The sequence below is a fragment of the Barbatula barbatula genome (genome assembly GCF_947034865.1).
Source record: "Barbatula barbatula genome assembly, chromosome: 11".
Lineage (NCBI taxonomy): Eukaryota > Metazoa > Chordata > Actinopteri > Cypriniformes > Nemacheilidae > Barbatula > Barbatula barbatula.
Window position 1 is genome coordinate 2,096,339 of NC_136774.1, and position 20,468 is coordinate 2,116,806.

The 20,468-nt window shown below is 43.7% G+C and overlaps 1 protein-coding gene across 1 annotated transcript in view; it reads right to left on the bottom strand.

Annotated features, from left to right (window-relative positions):
• Nucleotides 1-1,996: 1,996 nt before the first annotated feature.
• tas1r2.1 (taste receptor, type 1, member 2, tandem duplicate 1) overlaps nt 1,997-20,468 on the bottom strand; it is a 31,045-nt gene continuing 12,573 nt past the window's right edge. The window contains exons 4-7 of the mRNA XM_079467943.1: nt 11,809-12,555; nt 11,498-11,710; nt 11,296-11,416; nt 1,997-5,396 (exon numbers count right to left, since the gene is read on the bottom strand). Coding sequence (XP_079324069.1) covers nt 4,462-5,396; nt 11,296-11,416; nt 11,498-11,710; nt 11,809-12,555 — 2,016 coding nt within the window. The 3' untranslated portion in view covers nt 1,997-4,461. The remainder of the gene's footprint in view (nt 5,397-11,295; nt 11,417-11,497; nt 11,711-11,808; nt 12,556-20,468) is intronic.

Here is a 20,468-nt window from a genome sequence, read left to right on the forward strand (position 1 = left end):
GCAGGTTAGTATAAAATCCTGCCCTTCAGCCTGGCCCTGCTTCCTCGCATCTTTACCAAGGTCACAGAGGCTAGGAGCACTCGCAAGATCAGTTATGTACGCACAAGGACCTTGTTCTCTGGCACAAACACTTCAGACAGAAACCAGGGGTCCCTTTGAAACTGTTTCAGAGGCTCCTAGGACACATGGCATCCTTGGCAGGAGTTAAATTGAGTACTTACAATAAACAAATAGTTGGAAACATTTGAGATATTGTGAGAAAATCCTCAAATTTTTACCAGTGACACAGGACCGTGTCTGGCAGTCGTCTGTCAATGGCTTCATATCCACTTCACCAAAGACACTAGATGTTAAGCAGGATCTCCACTGAGACTGCACTGCTATCGGTCACAGAAGCAAAGAAGCACACAAAAGAAAAATACACCCGTATAAAGAAATGTTGTAGTCTACAATTTTTAGTTTAGAGCATGGGTCTTCAACTCGGGGTCTAGAACTGCAAGGGGTCCGCTAATTACGGTTTACTCACAGGCAACGTTCTGTTAAAAATGTAAAAAAATATTACAACCAATGTTCTCTTTAAGCTGCCCACGTGAGCAGCCGCGCAGTCACATTGAAGCTCCCGGCCACTGCTATTACAATCTGTGTGCGGACAAAAACATCCATTCAGGCTGCAGAAGTGATAGAAGAAATGTTACATCTGCATCATAAAAACCGGTAGGGCCTAAATCAAATAAGTACCTGTGTCTTTCAAGACTGCAGGTTTAGAATCAGAACATTCTCTGTTGCGTACAAATAAAGTGCATTCTCTAAAAATATGACCATAAGTTCCGAAATATATAAGGTGTAAAGTGCTAATTTGACAGGCAAATGACACCACACCGCTTCTGCATTCTGAAAAAATGATTAAAATCAATGAAATGTGCACCAAGAATAACACAGAATTGTTTCATATTGCTCTCCAGAAAAAACTTGTGAACTTTGCTGTAACGGCTACGACAATAATGATCCACGAGAAAGATAATAGCGGTAATAGCAACACAGAGAAGCGGAAAAAAAGGAAAAAAATGACACGAAATAAAACGGCCTGCTTTAACATAACATCTGCACTGATTTCATTCACATCTAGAGACGACCTCTACCTCCACTAGAATAGTCTTTGTGCCATCAACCAGGTTCAGTGATCTCATTGAAGCCTAAATGAAAACTAAGGGTAAAGGACAAGTAAATGTTTAACTGTCCGCCTCACAGTAAAATGAAAATAATCCCTTAAAATAATCAAACAATCAATATTAAAAATAAAAATAACAGAAAAGTGTGTATGTGCAACAATAACATGCATAATAGTGCTAATGTAATTTCTTAACATAATATTGCTGTGAACATAAGGGTTGTTTTATATTTGAATAGCTCCTAGTATAAGGGGGTCCCTGCTCCATGCATCTCTCATCTGAGGGGTCCTTGCCCCGAAGACCCCTGGTTTAGAGTATTTCTTATATCAGTACCTCATCTTATTGAATGAACTGTTGTTAAAACAGTTTACTACCCTTGAAAACTGGTGGGCATCACTAGGTTCTGAGGTAATGTAAAGCTGGGTATTAAAAAGAAAACTGACACCGTGAAAATGTCTCCTAGAGGAGGGATGTATACGTAGCAAGAGGATGTGGCCTAGAACTGATTCCTGTGGTAAACCATATTTAACCCATGAGTTATGACTTCCTCATCAAATCAATACCACTTTGTTTATGAAAATAAGTAGAACCTTAACCAAATGGATATCAATATAATTATTCGGTTGATCCATGCATTACATGTTTTACCATAGCTGGTTACTGTTATGTGGCATTGTGAGGTAGGACCATTCTTTTTCTATAGATTTTATTTTCCTTTTATTTTTTAATGAAGTAATATTGTTTATGTAATGAGTATTTTCATTTAGTTCTTTTTACAATGGATGTGTGCATTTGAATTATGTATTTTTGTTTGTTTATTTGTAGTGTTTGGAGGGGCTATGATGTATGTTGTTGCATCTATTTAGTGGTATAATCACACTGGGTGTTGTGTATTTGACTTCTACTCAATTGTGTGTGTGTATGAGGGGTGTGTTTTTGGAATATACAAGTGGCTGCCACTACCCTGCCTCTCCATCCCCCTTAAAACTGGTATCTTTTAGTTTTTCAGTGTGTGTCTATAGTCCTTGTGTCCACCCCTTTTATTGGGGATGCATGGAGAGGTGACTATATTTCCCATGACTATATTACGCTATATTTCCCGACATGCATTGCGCAGCAACTGCAATGGAGCAGGAAAACAGCCAAATGTTCATAATATTACGGTTATTTTGTAATAAAATGTGGGTGAAAATGTATGTGTTTAAAGTTCAAATCTGCAGTTGGTTAATAAAGATAGCGTCTATTTTAAAATATGCTGGAATGATTTCAGAGATGTGAGTTCCAAACAAACACCGGGCACTCAGCGCTCATGTACTAGCTAAGGGGCAACCTCACCTCTGGAAGTGCTTCTGAATCTCACGGCTGGCTCTGATGTAGCTGTAGCAGTTAAAACATGATATATAATGAATTTAGGGAATATCTAACGGTCAATCTTTGGGCTTTTAAATCTCTTATTTGTTCCCTGGCAAATCAGTCTGGCTGATGGCAAAGTTAAGTTTCACTTTTCAATTATTGATTTAATATTGCGCTTCCTACTGGAGTAATGTTGCTTATGACTAAATGATTTGCTTGTTATATTCCAAGCACACACTCGGTCACCATCTGGCCTCATGTGCAGCACAGATTCTTTAATATGCTTCAGTGTATGAATTGTGTCAAAGCTCTTGGGGGTCCCCTAATCAGCCTTAAAAAAATGACCATTACACGCATCAATCATATGATTCATTGGATCAGTAATATGATCACATTACACACATAAATGTCCTTAAAATGTTGGTAATCCCTTTAAAGAGATCCACATAAGGGAGAGATTTAAAATATATATTGATTTCTTTGCAGTGACCATGCTATCGATCTTGCTTTTAATTTATTTTACAATCAAACATTTTGCCTAGGTTTGAAGTCTTCCTTGTTGAGATTTAACTCTCTCTCTCTCTCTCTCTCTCCTTAGATTCTTGTTCTTTATATTATTGTAATGCAGCGCTGTCTCCTTTCTGGAAATATTAATAAAAAGAATCCTTGGTGCAAGTGATTGAGAGGACACATCAAAGTCAATACTGGCTTTCTGTACAGTACTGCCAAATCCACCAGTCACCGTGTGCAGAAGCGTACGGACGTTTTAAACGTGATTCATCTCCCGATAATGTAGATCAAGCATATGAACCAAAGCAGTATAAGAAAAAATATTGTCATTCCTGTGCTGCTTACATGCTCTCCAGTGTATGTTCTGTGTGTCCAGGTATCTCAGAGTGATCCTGTTATAAAGTCACACATCTGGTTATCCTAGTGACTTACCTATTACTCCTGACTATCCCGAGTTTTTACCAAAGTCATCCATTGCATCCTCCAGGGTTCCTGTTTTCTTCTGTATCCTGTGGAATCCCCATCTGCATGTGTGTGCTCTGGCAACCTGAAAAAGGATATTATCAGCAATCTGTCCATTAAAACCAAGTTCAATATCTGCTATATCAATACTTACCTCAGATTTACCAACCTGCACATGTGGAGGTCCAAACAAATGATCATTCATGTGTTCCTGCTTCATTTGGGTCATTCTGTGACAATAGCGACTTGAATATCTAACACTTCAACAATATATTAGTGCTGTCAAAATAATTGTATTAACTTTAAATGATTTACTTTTTTAGCTGTTAATCATGTTAAAAATTGAATTTCAATGTTATGAAGCTTTTTATCAGTCAAAAGTTTGAAGTAGATGTCGGTCAATAAAAATACTTAAAAAATGTATTCAGAGAAATAACATGGACGGCTAACTAACTTTAAGATAAGGAACTTTATTTAAAAACATTAACAGTTGTAAGTTTCTATATATCAGTTACTTTTCCCTAAAAATAGTAGACATTGCACATAACTTGATACAAAACGTACAAGGTGTTAATTATTCTTTAGACATCACTATAAACTAAAACACATTAAATTCACATGCACATGAATTATATTCACCAATGCATCCTCTAAACTGAACCCAAACCAATAGAACACAAAATCTCTTTTTTTAATGTTAGAAATCTATGCTACCGAGTATATCTAACATCGCACCGCACACTTTGGCTCCAACTCTAATCAAACACACATAATTCAGCTAATCAAGGTCTTAAGCATTCTAAGCAGGTGTGGTTTGGAGCTAAACTCTGCAGAGCTGTGACTCTCCAGAAATTGAGTTTGAGACCACTGTTGTAATAAAATAGAGAAAAGGGTATCCAGTTTCATGTGTCAATGAAATGTGTCAAGCAACTGAGTTTGTCTGCTTTATATACACCATGATGGTGGTTTAACTTCTACTAATGGTTTGAGTGTAGTTCTGAATAGATGTTTGAAAGTATGCAGCAGTGTTCTTCTTGGGCTGAAATAACATGATGTAAGATTTTGGTATGAAATAGCTTAAGAGAATTCCATATATACTGGTTATTTGGGCCAATGCATTCAAAAGCAGGACGTATTTGCTACTAAAAGTGAGATAAATTGTGAAGTATGTAATCCAGCTCAGATAGTACATAAGCAGACTAAAGGTAATTGGTTTGGCCTCGTTGTAACTTTTTGGCAAATCTCTTCCCATGTAAGAAAACGAGATACACAGAAAACCAAGGAACCAACTTATGAACAAAACTATGCTGATGGTTATCGTGTTTCTCCTTTCACAAATGAGCATAGTTTGATCATTAAAAGTGATCGAGTCCCTGACGGGATGGTCAGGTGAGACAGTTGCCCATAATACACAAGAAATAAAATGAATAAACGAAGAGAACAAAATAAAGAGCCACTGGCCGTTGTGCTTCACCCACAAACCGTGTAATTTAGGGAACTCGGCAGCCATTTTGAAGACGCAAACTATTTGAAAGGAACGAACAGTCAAACAGGAGAGACAGATAGTGAAGAAAAACGAAAATATGAAATTTCTCAGTATGCAGTCAACAGATGTGGGTTGTCCAAAGAAAAAGAAGACACTCACGCTTGACATAGTTAAACACGCCAACATAAGGAAACACATGTTGCCACCAGCAGATCTCACCACTGGTGTGTTATAGTTGAAGGCGAAAAGACAAAAGATGAAAATGAGCAGAGTGATCAGGCAAGCAGTGAGAGAGATGACAACAATGGAGGTGATTTCTGTGAACTGAAGATAGACGACAGAGCGAATCTTACATGTTGTGCTGCCCTCATCAGACCATTCGGTCTCTGCACATGGATAACATGTATAAGGATCACCTGAAAAAGATGTACATGTAAATGTTTAGTAATACTGCTATAATCCTAATCATAGTGATTCATTAACATCACATTATTTACAAACCATGAAAATGACATGCACACACTTCAATGAGATGCACAAATCATTTGATCTACAGACTGAATTGTGGATTTTTTTCAGAATAAAGTTAGCAAATAAAATGTTGATATTCAAGTATTGTGGAACAAAAATATCGTGTGCTACAGATATTTCAAAGCAAAACAGAAAAGCTAAGTAATTAAAGTTTTACAGTACGGCAGGGTCGGCCCTCTGTCCGCAGTGCTCTGTGATGTGGGGCTGGGCTCTGGGTCATTGGCGGGTTACTCACCAGCACCCACTCCACAAAATTGGCAAGATTCCCGAGGACCAATCTCCAGAGGACTAGGAAGGCTGGGTCGTCCACGATAAAAAAAACAGAAACAAAACCGAAAAAAAGGGAAAAGGATGAACAATATCACTTTGGGTCCGGTATTTTGTCACGCTGGCTCGTGCTGGAGAAGGCTCGACAGACGAATATAATCCAAAACACTTTTATAGTGATCCAAGCAGACCATAAAAAAAACATGTAATACGGGTGATGTAGTCCAGTGGTAAGTGAGGGCAGACAGGGAACACACGCAGCACAACATTACGAAGATAATCCCAGACAGGGAACTGTGACAACAACCTACGCCTACTAAGTAGCCAATGAAAATGCTAAATGAAATGATGAATAGATCAATACTACATGCCACTAAAATATAAGTAGGCCTAAATTATTACATTTATTTCCAGCACACATAAAAAACACAATGTTGTTGTGTTTGTTTACAATTTGCGCACCCTGATGCCCTGATGACATTTTATAACTTGCACCGTAGCCTAAGATTCAGATGTCATAATTTTAAAGTCTACGTGCATGTCGTACCCAAGTTTATTAGATCCACGTCCCACAGTGTGACCTGTCATGATCTTATAAAATCTCTGAAATCGCACAGTCTGTAGCTGTCCTTTGAGACAAAAACTGGCCCAGCATATACTGGGGGTCAATTTGCTGAAAACTTAGCTTCAAAATCAGATTTGGGGGAAAAAAATATTTTGTTCGATTATTAAATCAGAGCGTCTTGAAAGGAGTGCTGAATTAATGTACTGTATTCATTTGGGACTCAATGTATGTATGCAATATGTTTGATTTATTATTGTATTAAACACAAAATGGGTGTCATTTTCAGTAAGAATGTATCATGCAAATGTAAATATGTATAAAAGTGTGTCTTAAAATGCTGCCTATGCATTTAACTGCAGATGACAGCAGATCTGACAAAGAAGCTTTGTTATTGATAAGTGTCAAGTAGAGAAACTGTTTAAACTCTGAATATACCAAACTAATTTAGTACTATGGATTCAATTGAACCAAGAGAAAATGTATGTCAAAACGTCTTTGTTACGGATGTAACCTCAGTTTCCCGATAGAGGGAACGAGTAGTTGTGTCGAACTAAGACATGGGGTTTGATCTTGAAAACCAACTCTGATGTACTTTCTTATAAGGCCAATGAAATTGATGAAAGGCGTGGCACGCCAGTCCGCGCCCTGTACATACAGGAATAAAAGGAAGATGGCGTGCCCATTCATTCACCTTTTGGGCTGAGGAACCTGGGAAGGATACCAGGGTTGCTGCAGCGGACATCCATAACCAAGACATTGTCTCTCTGTCAGCCTCTCGATGTTGTGTCGAACCGACAGATGGGGTTCCTATACGAAACGCCACTGAGCTTTGCCAGATCACAATCTCAAGCGGCGCAACCCTGACCCTGATGGGGAGGTCACAGGTTCTCCAGCGGGGAACCAAGAGTAAGGAATACGTCAGAAGGGACGACCCTTAGGGGGGTTACTACGTGTGGAGCATCAGCTCAAGTGACAGGGGTTCTCCTCGAGGGGGAAACTCGCCCGGAAAAGGGGAAGCCGGGATATCAGGTCCACGTGGGAGTCCCCGGCACTCGTTGGACAGGGAGAGTTCATGTAGACCCCCTACCCTCAAGCTATCACAGCAGAGCCGTCTTTATTATAGATGAGATGGAGCGGCCTCTCCCCGGGGCTCTACAGGGCCTACAATGACCACATAGAGGTCCAAAATAGGTACAGAGCGTGCCTCCATGGGCCCATCAGGGATCTGAAGATCAGGTCGTGCTGACCGATACTTACCTGTGACCAGTACGTGATATGTGGTGATGGCGGCAACCTGAAGGGTAGAAGGGGAGATTGCTCTCCAACCCTTCCTGGAGCACGACCCTGACTGTACCACTCTGCGGGTCTTCCCAGAGGGAACCGAACTATGGCGAGAAGAGGCGCCACTGCCTAGTGGCGGAAGCCCTAAAAGATTTTCAGTGGGACTGCTGGTTGCCACCTGAGAACTAACAGGCGCTGACTGCATTCCACAGTGTAATGGTGACAGATTATAGTTCCACACCGAGAGAAGAGGTGCTCTCGCAGGGGAGAGCCTCTCCTGTCCCAGCTGACCTGCAGGCCCAATCGGTCAAGGTACCGATGCCCAAGGTCCCTGTGCGTACACAATTGATCTTGTGAGATGGTTGAGGATACGCAAGCCCTACTCCCCGAGGGGAGCAAGAGCCAGACCGAACGGCAGGACTTCGCACTGAAATGCTCGGGTCTAGAGTGAGGATCGAGACATGAAAGTATGTGTCCTCCAGGTCGACAGCCATGAAACAATCCTGATGTCAGATGGGCCTCGGGACACTCCTCTGCGTCAACATTGATTGATTGATTGATTTTATTTGACCATTTTGTTTAAAATACGATACATCTTTGCATCATACATTAAAAGAAACAAAACAAAGTCAGGATAACACAATAAAGCCCTAGGGCTTATTTCCTTTGAGGTCCTGAGGAAGGGGGGACATAGCAAGTGGCAACTAATCAAGTATCAATCATCACATCCATATAAATATTAAATGAAACCGTCAAGAAAAAACTGTTAAATACTAAGATTGGCATCCGAGCCATTTTTTCAGTGCCAGCTTAAAACCCTTAAAACTTCTGGTCATTTTTAGATTTCCTGGCAACCCTTTCCACAGGCTTGTTGCTACAAACAAGAAGGACTCTTTACCTAAATTACTCTTAACTCTTGGAGGTACAAAATCAGTAGAGCTGCCTCTGGTGGAGTAGCTGTGAACATCTCTCACTCTATTAAGATAATTAATCAAATATTTGGGGACAACCCCATGTACAGTCCAATTGCACAGGTGAATCTGAGAGATTCGATCTTCTACATTCAACCACCCAATAGTCTCAAAATGAGAAATATCTAGATGAATTCTCATGGGGAGGTTCAAAACAATCCTTATTATCTTATTTTGAGCAGTCTGAAGCCTGAATTTGAGGTGCTTTAAGACAACATTGTACCAAGAGCAACATGCATAATCAAAATAAGGCTGAATTAGAGCACTAGCCAGAATTAACTTAGTTTTTTTGTCCAAGAACTTTGAGATTCTGGACAAGAAACGTACTCTTTGATTTATCTTCATAAGAACCTTGTGCGCTTGGCCCACTCCAGACAAGTGGCAGTCCAGCACACAGCCAAGGTAACCAACCGAGTCCTTTACATTAATCTCATTATCATCAACTTAAACCTTAAAACCCTGGGATCTTTTCAATTACATTTTTGACCCAAACAGTATGGCTTCTGTTTTCCATAAGTGAAGTGATAGCTTATAATCTGACATCCATCTGCTGACATTCGATAGTTCTACACTTAGAGTTCTTTCAACTTTTGTGAAAACAATAACGCAGAATCATCTGCATATAAAAAAAGGTTGCATTAACATACAGACTTCAGGTCATTTATATATAGTAGGAAAGAAAGTGGGCCCAAAACACTCCCTTGAGGAACCCCAAATTCTATATACTGTGGACATTGCTCCTCCAATATTCACCACCTGCTTCCTATCCTTCAGATAAGATCTCACCCATTTGACCGCTTAGTCATTAAAGCCAATGGCTTTTAATGTACGTACCAAAATACCATGGTCAACGGTATCAAAGGCCTTCTGTAGGTCTAACATGACCATACCACAAAAAGGTGCTGAAAGCATTCTTTAGAAATGTTGGCCCATATTGATAGGATAGCATCTTGCAGTTGATGGAGATTTGTGGCATGCACATCCAGGGCATGAAGCTCCCGTTCCACCACATCCCAAAGATGCTCTATTGGGTTGAGATCTGGTGACTGTGGGGGCCATTTTAGTACAGTGAACTCATTGTCATGTTCAAGAAACCAATTTGAAATGATTCGAGCTTTGTGACATGGGGCATTATCCTGCTGGAAGTAGCCATCAGAGGATGGGTACATGGGGGTCATAAAGGGATGGACATGGTCAGAAACAATGCTCAGGTAGGCCTTGGCATTTAAACGATGCCCAATTGGCAGTAAGGGGCCTAAAGTGTGCCAAGAAAACATCCCCCACACCATTACACCACCATCACCAGCCTGCACTGTGGTAACAAGGCATGATGGATTCATGTTTTCATTCTGTTTATGCCAAATTCTGATTCTACCATCTGAATGTCTCAACAGAAATCGAGACTCATCAGACTAGGCAATTTTTTTTTCAGTCTTCAACTGTCCAATTTTGGGGAGCTCGTGCAAATTGTAGCCTCTTTTTACTATTTTTAGCGCAGATGAGTGGTACCCGGTGGGGTCTTTTGCTGTTGAAGCCCATCCGCCTCAAGATTGTGCGTGTTGTGGCTTGAATAAGTCGGCCCATTCTCCTCTGACCTCTAGCATCAACAAGGCATTTTCACCCACAGGACTGCCGCATACTGGATGTTTTTTCCTTTTCACACCGTTCTTCGTAAACCCTAGAGATGGTTGTGCGTGAAAATCCCAGTAACTGAGCAGATTATGAAATACTCAGAGCGGCCCGTCTGGCACCAACAACCATGCCACGCTCAAAATTGCTTAAATCACCTTTCTTTCCCATTCTGACATTCAGTTTGGAGTTCAGGAGATTGTCTTGACCAGGACCACACCCCTAAATGCATTGATGCAACTGCCATGTGATTGGTGATTAGATAATTGAATTAATGAGAAATTGAACAGGTGTTCCTAATATTCCTTTAGGTGAGTGTATACAGTACATGCCGTTTCATACAGCTCCTGTCAGACCTACCCTTGTGTAGCTTGTTAAATGCTACGACCTCATGGACCTGCAGGATAGCAATGGTGCTCACAGCAGAAGTGGCCCGACACACAACATTGTAAGCTTTTACCCACAATGACAAAGAGCATTTACAAGCTTTGAAAGGGATATGTAAACTATGCCTTTTTAAACTATGCTTATTGTTGGCTCCTTTAACAAAATATGCTAAATTAAACACACGTAATTGAAATACAATTGTTTCCTGTTTAGCTCCCTAATCAAACACAAGTTAATCAATAGGTGTGTTCGACTTGATGCAGCGCCGCAAGAACCGAAAGGCAGATGACATCACATTACTGCGAGAGAGAGAGTCAAGAGCAGACTGCGGCTCTGCATCAAGCACCTATTGTCTTTAGGATCACTAATGCTACAGGCGGGTGGGTTTTCTCAGGGTTTGAGCTAAACTCTGCACCTCTGTAGGATCAACATTGCAGGCCCCCTATACTATGAATCCAAAATGTTTTCAGTGTGCTAGGGGGCATGAAGAATACACAAGAGTGCCCCAGTAAACAGAAATTTAGTTAACACAGCAATTGTCTTTGCGTGTCATTAAGGTTTTATAAGGACATAGTAGTATAACAGGATTAATAAAAAAATATATATTTCTGTTAATTCCCTAAATCCACAATAATAGTGACAAAACAACAGTTTAATGTAGAAAATATTTTCCAAGGTACTTACGAGAATAATCCACATAGGTGTTTTGTGGGCATTTTTTACACCGAAAACAGCAAGCATGAAATCCTTCATGCTCCCTCGAATATCCCTTCCTACACTCAATAGAGCAGTTTGAGAAAGGAACCTTCATGGAACAGAAAATGATGAAGTAAGAATAAAACATATAGAGGATCAAATGTAAAGATCAACAAAACCACCTACTTACAAGTGTGTTGTCACGCCAGGGCATGAGAGAGTTGTTGAGGGTGAAGACAACTTCTGGATATGTATCATAGGTGCCCACTATCTCAAACTGTGGAGAATTTTTTTCAGTCTGCCAGAGCACAGCTGCATAACTGATGGTTGGGTCACCATTGACATCATATTTCACTTGACGCCCATTTAGTGGAAAATCCAAGTTCTTAATTTCTTTTACAATCTATTTTGACATATTAAATATTTTACACAACATTTAATACTGATTTACAATGAAATAACAGATATATTCATGTGTCTTTATAAAGATAATTCAGTTACCATGTATGGCTTTACTGTTATGTTTTTGTGGCATCCATTCGTGTTGCACTGAAGAACTTTATGTAAAGCGTGAGCTACTGAATACATAGCAGCGTAGATGGCAAAGGAAAATGAAGGATTTTCATTTATAATTTCCTCTGCAGTAAGCAATGCACTTTCCTTACATTCTTGATTGCAGATCTCACTCTGGACTTCACTCTCAACATTACTATTATTATCTTCATTTGGTGTTTCTTTGAATTTATATACAAACTCATCAAATCCAGGTAATGACAATAATCGCTCTGTAATGCCAATAACTGTACCAATTTTCTCAACTCCCGGCTCTCTAGGAAGCTGCTGATTCATTGACCATGTTTCACTTGCAATCCAAACTTTGTCTCGGATGTTGTTTGCTATTGCAGCTCTCACTATGTTTTCTGCATATATTGGCACAGCGAACACCACAATGACATTAATGTTTAGCATATTGATGTTTTTAAGTGTTTGATTGTAGTTTCCTCGTATTTGAAGAGTCTCTTGATAAGCCAAGCAAATGCCAGTATTGCTTGTATACTTGTAAAACAGTCTTAGACCATCTTCACTGTAATTATCTGGACCTCCAAGAAAGGCAACCCAGTTCCATCCGTACCACTGTATAATGTGAATAATCATCTCTATCATGTCTTTGTTGCTTGGGACTGCTCTTATGTAAGAAGGATACTGGAGTTTATTACTTAAGGCATAACTAGAAGCTCCGTAGTTCACCTTTGAAATGGAAAAAAACAAATGAGACATTTACTCATTTGGCAGACGCTTTTATCAAAAGCGTTATACTATACATTTGTTGGGATCAAACCCATGACCTTTAACCACGGAGCAGATTTTAGAAATATGTTTTACTCATTGCAACATACAATACACATACACATTAGGTCAAAGTAACAGAAAAAATTTAATACTGCAAAGAAAAGAAGTTGATATTAACTTCTAAGCAATACAATGCTTATACATGCATTTGGAAAAAGCTCAAAAACAATGTTTTATGTGAACTCAATTTTTATTGTAGTTCTAACATGTCTTGTCTTTCTGTCAGTCTTTCACATTTGTTGTAGGGTGACTTTGTGGGTTTGAGGTTTGTTTTGTTGAAATTCAAGAAACACTTAAATTGAAGGGCAATAATAAATATAGGAATGCTGATTTGAAAATAAAATAGAAATAAGTACAGTAGGAACAATAAATCTTAGCAATGTACAATATTTTTTTAACCAAATACCCATTCAACTGTACAATAATATTGAAATCATCAAGTTTCTTGTATGTATGTTTTTAGTTATGGCTATTAATAGATTCAATGTTTGTAGTTGCAACGGATGAGCATGTCTGAAACCTCCGTTCCCTAATGGAGGGAATGAGACGTTGTGTTGAGAGACTGACTGGGTTTGATCTTGAGAACCTATCTTCTCCGAGATAATTAATTATAAAACGCCAATGGGCTTGGAGAATGGCACGCATACGCCAGTCTCCGCCCCGTACATACGGGTATAAAGGAAGATGGCGGCGGTCATTCACTCAACCTTTGTACCTGAGAGGGCACTCCCGTTCACTGCAGTGGTTCGTCGCAGCGTTGTGGCATGAAGACATCCCTCCTTCATGGAACAGAGGTTACAGACGTAACCGAGACGTTCCCCTTCAAACGGTCTTTCGACGTTGTGTTGAGAGACTGACTGGGGATCTATCTATACGCCACAGCGCTTGCACCATATCATGACCTCCAGCGGGCGCAACCCTGACTAGGCTAGCGAGTCACAAGAGTGCTACCGCGAGACGTAATCTTCCAGTAACATAGTAGTGGTCATACTGAGAAGCCTGTACTTACGGAAATCACGAACAGTGGCGTACGCCTCTAGTAGCGAGGAGCTGTCCGGAGCCGAATACTGGGGAAACACCGCTCTCCTCTTTGAAGAGTGTGTTACGGAGGCCACATCCTACCCAGAGGGGAGGTTACATGTGGAGACACTAACATGGTCTCACCAGTGGGGTGAACAACATGCAACAAAAAGGTGTCAGCCCGAGTAGGGGGACAAATACAGGTGGGACTACCACCGGCGGGGAGGTCACAGATTCACCAATCGGGACATCAGGAGTGAGGAATTCAACACCAGGGACGACCCAGAGGGGAGTCACTACGTATGGGGCACTAGCCCTAGTACAGGGGTCTACCTGAGTAGGGATGACTCTACCTATACTGGACCTGGTTCCAACAGACGGCTCCGCTCAGTCTGTTACCAAGTGCCAATGCTTAGTGATGGATGGAATGCCTATACTTCGCCGCGAGAGGGGAAAGTAGGGAGGTTAAAATAGCGCACTAGTCTCACCTGATGAGGGGAGAAGGTGCTTTCGCAGGCGTACGCCCAAACCAGGAGTCTGCCCTAAACGCAGGGGGCGTTAAGGACATGGGCTGCAACTGGTTCAACGCGGAGATTGTAAAATCTCGAGAAAGTTACTGGGCGTAGCCCAACCTGCAGCACTGCAGATGTCTGCCAGAGAGGCGCCCTGCGCCAGTGCCCATGAGGAGGTCATGCTCCGAGTGGAGTATGCTCTTACTGCGAGCGGGCACGGGCAATCTTGGGATTGGTATGCCACCGCGATGGCATCCACAATCCAGTGCGCCAATCTCTGTTTGGAGACAGCCCTCCCCGGGTACTGTCCTCCATAACAGACAAAGAGCTGCTCAGAGCTTCTGAGGCTCCGTGTGCGGTCCAGATAGAGGCGCAGCGCGCGCACTGGACACAACACATTGAAGGCTGGGTCTTCCTCCCCTAGGGGGGAGTGCCTGCAGGTTCACCACCTGGTCCCGAAAGGGAGTGGTGGGAACCTTGGGCACGTAAACGGGGGGTCTCAAGACAAAGTGAGAATTGCCGGCCCCGAACTCTAGGCACCCTTGAGACACGGAGAATGCCTGTAGGTCCCCCACCCTCTTGGTGGAGGCGAGCGCCGTTAGGAGTGCAGTTTTCATCGACAGATGAGGAAGATTGGCATCTCCGAGGGGCTCAAACGGGGCGGTACCAATGCCCTGCCGGACCACGTTAAGGTCCCAAGAGGGTACGGAGCGCGGTCGAGGTGGATTCACCCTTCTCGCGCCCCTGAGGAACCTGGTGACCAGGTCGTGCTGACCGAGAGACTTACCCTCCATTAGATTGTGATGTGCGGCAATAGCGGCTACTTACACTCTCAACGCGGAGGGGGATTACTCTCTAGTCTCTGCTGTAGAAAAGCCAGCACCAACCCGATCGGGCAACTAGTCCGTGTTTGTCCTGCACGAGGGGCTGGAGCAATTATAGGCAGTTGATATGCCACCGCAGTCGGGGACCCGTACACCGACCCGATACTGCGTGCCCGTTGCACACCGCACCCCACCCTTGCAGGGAGGCGTCTGTCATCACCATGACACGCCTCGAAACCTGTCCAAGCAGAACCCCGGCCCGGAGAAAGGTCAAGTCTGACCAGGGTGAGAGAGTGCGAAGGCACTGAGGCGTTACCGTAATTCGCCTGGTACCGGCGTGCCACGCCGTCCAGTGAACCCGACTCTGTAGCCAGTGCTGAAGCGGCCGCATGTGCATCAACCCGAAAGGGATTACCCCTGTCGAGGACGCCATGTGCCCCAGGAGCCTCTGAAAGTTCTTCAGCGGCGTCGAGGGATTCCGCCTGATCAACCTCAGACAGCTCAGCGCCGACTGTGCACGCTTGTTGGTGACATACGGACAGAGTCTAGTTCCATACCGAGGTAAGAGGAGCTCTGCGCGGGGGAGAGCTTGCTCTTTTCCTGGTTGACCCGAAGGCCCAGACGGTCTAGGTGCCGAAGCACAAGGTCCCTGTGCGTGCACAACACATCTTGCGAGTGTGCTAAAATAAGCCAGTCGTCGAGATAGTTTAGAACTGGCACGCCTTGCTCCCTGACAGGAGCTAAGGCAGCCTCCACTAGTTTGGTAAAAACCCGTGGAGATGCGGCCAGACCGAAGGGCAGGACTCTGTGCTGATACGCCCTTCCCTCGAACACGAACCGTAGGAACGGCCGGTGTCGAGGGACAATAGAGACGTGAAAGTACGCGTCCTTCAGGTCGATTTCCACGATCCAATCCTGGTGACGTACTGAGCCCAGGATGCGCCTCTGCATCAAAATCCTGAACGGCAGCTTGTGTAAGTGCTTATTCAGCAGGCGCAGATCCAAAATGGGGCGTAGTCCCCCGCCCTTTTTGGGCACGATGAAGTACGGGCTGCAAAACCCGGCCGACATCTCTGTTATAGGGACGGGTTCAACCGCACCCTTCGCCAGAAGGGCGGCGACCTCCTCCCGAAGCAAGGGGGCATTCTCTCCTCGCACCGAGGTGTACAGAATGCCACGAAACTTGGGGGGGCGCCTGGCAAACTGGATCGAGTAACCGAGACGGATTGTCCTCTCTATCCGGCATGACGGGCTGGTGCGCTGCTAAGCGCCCAAGAACCGTGAAAGCGGGACCAAAGAGGCAATCTGCTACACCATGCCGGGGGAGGCTGGTTCGGTGGCTGACAGTGCGGTCACCTCGCACAGGGGGGACCCCAGGGAGGTAGACGGCTCTGCTTGTTTACCTGCTTTCAGCAGGGGAAACGGGGCAGGCAGCATCCTTCTTCGACCCAGCGTTGGTAAGGCCAGGATCGGGCCCAGTGAAATCTCCCCCAGGCTCGTACCGTCAGGGCTGCTTAGATGACCTCTTGGCGGTCTGCTGACGGGGAACAGATGCTTTGTTCCGCGGGGGTCTACGCCTCGGGTGGGCCGTCGCGGGAGGGCAGGGCTGCTGGGAAGCAGGCTGCGCTCGGGACCGTGACGACCTGTTGGTGGTCACGTCGCGGTGTGGCAGGATCTGCTTGATCACCTCAGTCTGCTTCTGGACCGCGGAGAACTGCTGTGCCAGGTCCTCCATGGTATCACCGAAGAGCCCTGCATGTGAGATGTGCGTAAGATTAAGCCACAGATGCCTCTCTTGGACCACCATAGTGTACATCGACCGACCCAAGGCACGTGCCGTGGCCTTCGTTGCTCGTAGCGCGAGGTCTGTGGCCGTACGCAGCTCACTCATACGAGTTGGGTCGGAATTCTGGCCGTCCAAATCCTTCAGGACTTTCGCCTGAAAAACCTGGAGGACCGCCATGGCGTGGAGAGCGGAGGCGGTTCGTCCAGCAGCACTGCAAGCCTTCGACACGAGTGTCGAAGAGAGCTTACATGCTCTGGACGGGAGTCTAGGTCGAGCCCCCCAAGTGGCATCTGTCTGCAGGCACAAGTGGCCCGCGACTGCACGCTCCACGCGGGGGACGTGAACATAGCCTCTAGCCGCCCCACCAACCAGGGAAGTCACAGCCACCGAGCCCTCCGGCCTGAAACGCGCCGAAAGGGCGCATTCCAGGACTTGGCGAGCTCGTCATGCACCTCCGGGAAGAATGGTAACGGAGCGGGCGTGGCTTTTGACCACGCCCCCGAAACCGCCCATCTAGCCGCGAGCGTTCTGGGGAGGATGTTGTTACACCCTGCAACCCGATGCAAGCGGCTGCCCGGGAAAGCATGGCCGACATCTCAGCGTCAGTCTCCTCCGGAGCTCGACTGCCTGACGACAGGAGATCAGAGGAGTCTTCCGCATCCGATGCCAGCAGGCAGCTATCTAATGCAGCGACAGAGATAGTCATCATCCCTGTACAAAGCCTTGCCACTATGAGACGGCCATCTGCCGCTCGTAGGGGACGAAACAGGTGAGCGTGTAGGGGTATGGATGGTCTGCGAGCATGAAGCTGACGCTGCGACATCCATAGGAGTCCCCAAATCACCCCCGCCGCTCACCGAAACGGTAGCTGAACACGCCTGGAAAGCAGATGGGGTGGTGGCAGTGCTCGAAAAGAACGTAGCCAACTGTGACCGCAACACCCTGATTGCCATGTCCGAATCAGTGAAACCTGCCTCAGCATGCTTGAGCCCCAAGCAAGTGACACAGGTATCATGGCCGTCAGACTCCGGGATGAGTCTGTCGCAGCCAAGGACACAGCCTCGAGACATGCTCGTAGCCGTGGGAACTTGCCTCTTAAGGTCTGTAGCTTTCTGCCGAAACACCCAGGGGATGTCCACCGAGAAGGAGAAGTCCGCTGCTCCGCGTCGTAAATCCAGCAGTTATTAAAAAGTCTCGGAGTCGAGTAAGTATTCGACAGCATGTGCCAAACACAGGTTCGAAAGAACAAAGGATGAGTGAATGACCGCCGCCATCTTCCTTTATACCCGTATGTACGGGGCGGAGACTGGCGTGCGCGTGCCATTCGCAGTTTTAAAATTAATTATCTCGGAGAAGGTAGGTTCTCAAGATCAAACCCAGTCAGTCTCTCAACACAATGCCGAGAGACCGACTGAAGGGGAACCATGGTTACAGTCAGAACCGAAGACGTTCCCTTTCAAGGGAACTCAACACTGTGTCATGGAATGACTCTTTGGGACCAAAATGCCCTTTACGCGATTATGAATTGTGTCAGTAGTGTGAAGATGTCTATGCTCATCTGGGATCCAGGAAAGGTCTAGCCTGTAGTACCTCATTAATGTATGCGGGGAAGACTAACCCGAGTTATCAAACGTTCAGACACTATATGCCCACAACGGAAAACTTACTTCACTACTAACTAGTTGTTATCTTCTCTTCAGTTTAACGTTTGCTAGTCTCCTTGTGTAGGGATGCAGTGCTTTTTGCACTCCTGACTGAGCTCTCGTTCTTTAAGTGTGCCCAGCACCATTTACAGTATTTTATAGGTTTCAACACTAGTTTCACACACATTTTCAATAGAGTATGTATTTTACCACAGTAAAGTGACTTTTACTTTTGATACTTGACTGTTGTACTTTTATTTTATTTATCTTTAAACCTTTTTTATCCAAATACCGTTCCTGTAAATTATATTGCTCAGCCAACTTGAGACAGTCATAACTTTTGTTGTGAACGATGATGAACTATGAACGAAATAAAAACTGACTTGAAAAGGGCTTGAACCCAGCTTTCATATGGTATTAAAACCTGGAATCTGTTAAATGTCACCATGTGTTGGGTTTTCTGAGATCCAGTGGATTAATCCTGAATTTGTAAAGTCCTTGCACAATTAGGCAAAACTATATAAGATTTAGAATTTAGTACAAAAACACATGCCTTCTTGTTCTTTTGCTTCACGTTGTTGGATTTTTTTCACTACGATGGATAGCTTCATTATAAAGCCATGGCCATATAAATACGCATCATCACATCACGCGCATGTAATCACCTGCCGCGCAATACATTATGTCCGAGAACGAGTAAAGTAATTCAATAAATTAAGTATTGAAAAGGAAATTTCCAAATGATTCCTGTAAAGTTTATTCCGCAAGTTATACAAATAGCATCTTGTTAACATTTTAGTGTTTTTGATTCGGTACTCAAGGGGGCCCCGATGGTGTAGGGGCCCTACGCAACCTGTTTAGTCTGCACAGAGGAAAAGATCGGCTCTGCTAGCAATAAATTTAATCTTTGCTGACTCGTGAGGTGGTGGATAAAACCCCTGAAGAACTAGGGTTCTGGCCACATTACTAGGTACCTTAGGAAAATACCCCGGCATATATTCTCCTCAGAGAAGTAATGGCTACTAAGAATGCTAGCTTAAGGGACAAATATTTGTCCAAGCTGGACTCAATTTGCTCAAAGGGTACATGGGAAATTCCTGAAAAAGAGGCCTCATCCTTAATGTGCCACACAAGAACTGAACAACCAAGGGATGTCTCCCCACAGACCCCTCCGGCAGAGGGGAGTGAAAGGCAGATATAGGTGCCACATTTACTTTGATAGTAGAAGATGCAAGACCCGTAGAAAATAATTCCTGAAGAAGCTCCAGTAATGAAGGTTTTGATTATGCGTGAAGTGCCGATAGAGGGCATCAAGTGATTGTCTCCATAGTAATTTAGGATCACAAACAACGACCAGGTTAGCCCCAATATCTGTTAATCCTTACTTGTTCTTTTAAAAGAAGCTAGTATTTATTACAAGTTCTTATTGAATGGCTAAAATAAAACATCTTGCGTAAACTTTTCTTCCCCATAGAAGTCCATTAAAAGGAAACGTTAAATAAATTTGTTTAACACTGATAACAAACATAAAAATGATAACAATAAAAGTTTTATGTTCTCAGTATGTCGCTGCCTTGAGCCATGTTATGTGGTTTCTTTATAATGAACTTCTATGAAGAACAAACTTAACATGAGACTATTCTCAAGAGCTAGTGTTGTATTACAATGAAGGTTTAAAATAAATGTAGTTTTACGTGGTCGTTATTTCATTATGTTAAGATGTTTCTTTTAATGGATTTCTATTGGAAAGAAACGCTTAATGCAAGATTTATCACTTTATCTGTATAAAGGACTTGTTTTTTTAACAGCAGCTCTTGTTTATTACAAGGTTTGACAGAAATTGGAGCACATCTGGTGATTGTTTAAGTACTTTAAACCTTGTTTAACATTTAAAACATGTTACCCAGTTCGGCTCCTTAAAACAGTTTCTTTGGGTAGACTGATGAATCTGTTTGATGGAAACCGACGTTTCCCTTAGCGTTGTGGACAGAGGGGCTAACATATTGATTTCCTTAGGGCTTCTTGT